The sequence below is a fragment of the Sinocyclocheilus rhinocerous genome, unplaced genomic scaffold (assembly GCF_001515625.1).
Source record: "Sinocyclocheilus rhinocerous isolate Xijiao unplaced genomic scaffold, SAMN03320098_v1.1 scaffold1285, whole genome shotgun sequence".
Taxonomy (NCBI): Eukaryota; Metazoa; Chordata; class Actinopteri; order Cypriniformes; family Cyprinidae; genus Sinocyclocheilus; species Sinocyclocheilus rhinocerous.
In genome coordinates this window covers 150,093-155,699 of record NW_015645559.1, presented here as the reverse complement: position 1 = coordinate 155,699, position 5,607 = coordinate 150,093, and the positions used below count along the sequence as shown (strand labels likewise).

The 5,607-nt window shown below is 37.1% G+C and overlaps 1 protein-coding gene across 1 annotated transcript in view; it reads right to left on the bottom strand.

The window, feature by feature from the left end:
- Positions 1-4,902, bottom strand: part of LOC107706644 (xin actin-binding repeat-containing protein 2-like) — a 38,571-nt gene extending 33,669 nt beyond the window's left edge. The window contains exon 1 of the mRNA XM_016510413.1: positions 4,228-4,902. Coding sequence (XP_016365899.1) covers positions 4,228-4,413 — 186 coding nt within the window. The 5' untranslated portion in view covers positions 4,414-4,902. The remainder of the gene's footprint in view (positions 1-4,227) is intronic.
- Positions 4,903-5,607: the final 705 nt, after the last annotated feature.

Below are 5,607 nucleotides of genomic sequence, written 5' to 3'. Positions count from 1 at the left end.
TCTATTTCAGATAAATGCTGTTCTTCTGAACTTTCTATTCATCAAAGAAACCTGAAAAAAAGATCTAAACTGTTTTCAACATAATAATAATCAGAAATGTTTCTTGAGCAGCAAATAAGCATATTAGAATGATTTCTGAAGGATCATGTGACACTGAAGACTGGAGTAATGATGCTGAAAATTCAGCTTTGAAATCAGGAATAAATTACATTTTAATAAAAATATTTCACAATATTACTGTTTTTCCTGTATTTTGGATCAAATAAATGAAGGCTTGGTGAGTAGAAGAGACTTCTTTAAAAAAAACATTAAAAATCTTACTGATCAAAACCTTTTGACTGGTAGTGTATTAAAACACAATTTCTAAACTGCCTAAATGTCAAAATTAGTACAATATATTTGTTGAAAAAGTCAACTATTGAATTATTAGGCTGAGTGCCTGTTACTCGTATTATGTATTATGTTAATATAGTAAATCCTTACATAACGTTTCATCTGCATGTGTTTTTTTCATTTGCAGCTCTCTCGGCCACCGTACATTAGCCTACCATGTTCCAAAAACTAGCCTATCTATTTTCTAAATGCATGTTACAATGTAAACAGATATTTTAGATACTGTAAATGATTAATCAACGCATGTTTCATTTTCTTACAAATGACTACACGCTTGCATTCTGATCTGCCTCCATCCAATCAACAACCTATGCAAGCAACCATGTCCCTATCTTACACTTCTTTCTTTTTGATAATCCGTTTCACTCTGATGTATGTCACAATACTGAAGAAAATGTATATCGCTTGTGACAATGCATTGCAATGTATTTTGGTATAAAAATTGTTTACTAACTAACAGGGGGAAATCATTCCTGGCCTGATGATGATCAATACTGAAGAGCATTTATAGGTGAAATCTGTGGAATTCTGCAGAATGCACTCTTAAAAATAAAGATTTTTCATTGGCATCCATGGTTCCATGAAGAAACTTTAACACTAATGGAACCTTTCCAATGCACAGAAGGTTCTTTATAGTTAGATTATTAGAGTGTTTTTCACACAAAGAAAAAGTGTTTCTTTTAAGAACTGTTCACTGAAAGGTTCTTCATCAACCAAAAAAATGGTTTCTCTCAGATCGCGCGCGTGCAAAATGCACTTTTGTGCACTCAAAATATGATCTTTCACGCGCAGAATTGTGGCAGAAATGTAAGCCCATATCTGAATGGCATCACCTTGAAACCCTCCTTTTAGAACCTTTATGTTTACCAGGATGGAACCACACTGGGTGAAATGTGTTTAAACTAAACTGAGCTTGGAGTACTACACTTCTAGTGGTAGCTGATATCAAACTAGCATGTTTAAATAGGCAAAATATATAATAAATAAACAAGCAATGGGAAGGGGAAGAGTAGAACTTTGGGAATGATGGGCATTGCAATTCTACCACTGCATAATCCATGTGACTCTGCTCATTACAGATAATACACAGTGAGACTTTACAACAATACAACAAAACATAACTGGCCTATAGTTCCCAAAGAATATGATGATCATCACCGCTGGAATTGGGAACCTGATGTAGCCTATTGTAGTAATGTTGTCTCTGGTCTGTGAGTGTAAATGCGTTCAGGGGGCGTGGCTTTGGACGGCGATTGCAGGAAGGGTGGGACGTTCGCTTTCAGTGCTATGAGGCTAAAGTTAGCATTTTCCAAGATCTCCTATTGTACCTTTAACATAACATGCAACCTCTTCTTTTTTGACTTTAAAGCTTTTGTTTGTTTATGTGTGTGTGTGTGTGTGTGTGTGTGTGTTCTTGCAAGTATGAGTAAAATCAAACCATGCTAAACTAATTAGTTCATTCTTCTTTCTTTATATGTCTATCTCTATATCGCTCTCACTTTCTTCTGTTGGCTTTACTCTGCCCCCATACACACATTACCCACATGCAAATTATAGGGTTATTTATACGAAAGCCAGTGTTGCGGAAAGAACCCCAAAAATAAATTTTAAATAACATAGTGAAACGTGTGTGTGTGTGTGAGCACATCAGCACACAGTTGCTCTGCTTCCCACAAGTTTATTGCCAGTAGCTGCTTCTGTTGTAGGTGTCTGTAGCTTTGTTGTGTGTGTGTGTGTGTGTGTGTGTGAGAGCACGTCAGCACACAGTTGCTCTGCTTCCCACAAGTTTATTGCCAGTAGCTGCTTCTGTTGTAGGTGTCTGTAGCTTTGTTGTGTGTGTGTGTGTGTGTGTGTGTGAGAGCACGTCAGCACACAGTTGCTCTGCTTCCCACAAGTTTATTGCCAGTAGCTGCTTCTGTTGTAGGTGTCTGTAGCTTTGTTGTGTGTGTGTGTGTGTGTGTGTATGCGCTGATGCACGTTTTCTCTGCATTTCCAGATTGTGACCTTTCTCTGTGAGCTCACAACAATTTAATTTAATGGATTAAATGTTCCTATGTAAAAAGGCCAGCAAAACGAGCTTTCCAGCACAGAGCAGTTATGAAACCTATGAAACACATCATTTAAACGGATCTTCTCTCTTAATCTACTGTCTCTCTCAATCATATCTTACTCCTTTCATGTCTGCTCTTTCAGTTCTCATTCTTGTATCACTTATTTCTCATCCCTGTCTCATTAATTTTTCATTCTCAGCCATCCCATCAGTGTCACTTCACTGAACTGTGACTGTTGAACACTAAACTTTCAAACCCGTTCTTTGAAGTATGGTGAATTACAGTAGCACAAACCTGGGATCCCCTTGAACAGTTTACCCTTCTGAAAAGACCAACAGAAGTTTTTAATGCTGGTCACCATCATTCATTGGATGCAGATGTGCTGGTGTTTACATAGTATCACTATAAAGAATATGCTGGTTGAACAGTTTTATAAGCTGTTGTGCTGGTAAATAGCTTGGCTAAGTTCCAAACTTGAGCAGACCAGCATGGAAGCTTAAGCTGGTCTTCTGAGCAGGCTACCCTGCCAATGATCAGGTTTGAGAAATTGGATATGCTGCTCTGATAACATAGCTGACTAAAGTGTAAGCATGCTTTGAAAAACAAAATCCCAAGTTTATTGCAAGTTGAACCAAACCCTGTCCAGCTAACCAAGTTAGAGAAAGAACAGAATCTGGGTTTGCTTTTCCTTTCTATTCATAATCTCTTATATTAGCACATTAGCACTTCACTTTCAAAAAGGACCTCACATATACTGTATATCTGAAAACTAGAAAGCAGTAATGCTTTAAAAGTAATGCATAGTACACTTACTGTAGATACACCAAAGATTGATGAGGGAAACAAACTGAAGCTCACAAAAGTCATTGATATGATCTCCAGATTTCTTCTGCAGACATTTGTCAGACTGGACAGGATGCCAGATTGTTGGAAATTCATGGAATTACACTACCGTTTAAAAGTTTGAGAAGGGTATCACAGTTTCCACACAGATATTAAGCAGTGCAACTGTTTTTAACACTGATAATAAGAAAGAAATCTTTTTTCAACACCATATCAGCATATTAGAATGATTTCTGAAGGATCATGTGACACTTCAAAATTCAAAATTCAACTTTGCCATCATTTTGAAATATGTTCAAACATAATATTTCACAATATTACTGTTTTCACTTTATTTTTGATTGAATAAATGCAGCCTTGGTGAAAAAAGAGACTTTTCAAAAGTGTAAATAAATCTTGCTGGCCCCAAACTTTTTAACAGTAATGTAGCTCTCTAACCTGATGTCTGCTTCAAAGAACTCACAATCCTGAGTTTATTGTAAAACATCCATAAGTCATCTGCCTAACCAAGTCTTTCCATTCATTATGTTACTGCATGTGGGCACTTAAAATAACAAGTACAAAAAAAGAGAATTTAAATACCAAAGAATGATAATGGGGAACAAACAGACCCTCAACAAATATCAGTGAGACAAATCTTCAAATTATATTTAAAATGCTCGGAAAATCAGATGTGAAAGTCTTGGGAATAGATGACTGACTCTTTTTAAACATGCAGCAACAGCTGTTTTTATAGTTTTTTTCTCTTCCTCTCTCTCTCTCCTCTTTCTCCATATGCTCTCTCTCTCTTTAGTCATGTTGCAGCCACCAGCAAAATATCAGAAAAATGACATCTTGATGCACACATTATCTCTCTGCATCATCAGATAAACTCAAGAGCTCAATTTGTCTTCTTTCCATTCTCATTCTCTCATTCTTTCTCTTTCGCTCTAAGACTCACCACATGTTGCGCCGGCGGTTTCTCAAACATTTGCTTCAGGCTGCTGAGTGGGATGTCAAACTTCTCAACGCGCCTGTTCTCCTCCAGGTCCTCTTTAGCGTCCGCAGGCCGCAAGGCAAGAGGAGACGAACGAGCGTACTCTCCTTCTTTCGACACCTCGGGTCCATTTCCTGATTGAATTTCCATTGTTCAGGAAACCAGATATTCCAGCCTCCCCAACGAGAGCAGAGAGGACCACTACTGAGAGACTGGACAGAGGAAGAGAGACACGGTGAGAGAGAGAGGAAAAGAGAGCGAGAGAGGGATGTGGAGGAAGGAGTGCGTGGCACAGTTGTGGTGTCTAGGAGGCCGAACCAGACGGACAAACCGAGGACGGCCTTGAAGGAGGAGAAAAAGAAAGAAAAGAAAAAAAGGTCTCTGTGAACTCATGCTATGAATTTCCTTCCAGTAAACACAATCATCACACGCACACTCAGAATGCCAAAGTTAAGGGTTTCAAAAGCGTTGCAGTTGAGCAAAACATAATCACACAAACTCCTGCCAACAGGAAATGAACATCACTCCTGAACAAATCATGGAAACTTGACCACAGCCCTCCTCACGGCTTTGACACCAACACCCTTTCCTTTCAACACACACACATTTCCTAAAAAGAAAACCCACCCTGAGACTGTATCCTGCACACAGCCATAAATTTCCAAAAAACTCAAAAAAACAAACAAACAAAAAAAAAACCATATACTTCAACAAGTGCAAATTAAGGTTCTATGAGGTCACAGGGAATCTAGAGGAAACACATGGTTTTTGCCAAAAAAATAAATAAAATAGTACAATTGCAACGTACAAAGTCAAAATCTAGAGATTTTATCTTAGAATCACAACTTTATATCTCCAAATTACACATTTTGGTAATACTTCAAACTTTCTATTATGCAACTTGGACTTATTTAGCAGCTTATAAAACTGAGATGTAGTTCTGCAGTATCTTGTTTGCATATGATGAGAAATGAAATCACAATCATAGTGACAAAAACATTTATACATATTTGCAGTGCCTCATTTCCATACTGTAATCCAACCTCGCAGCATGTTTAGGAATATTGTAGGTTACATACAAGCTCTATTAACTGTCCGCAATAACCACAATATTTTGACAAAAATTGTTGCAAAAATAAAACACAATTTAAATTTTATTAATTTAATAATTAAAGTAAATAAATGAAATTGATGTCTAAGAGGCAGCCATCGTAGTGTGTTATGATCTAACATGGCACAAAAGTTTTCAGCTACAATAATTTTTATACTATAGCCTTACTACAACTCAAAGGTTTTGGGTCAGTAAGATTTTTTTTAAAGAAATTAGTATTTTTTTATTATTAT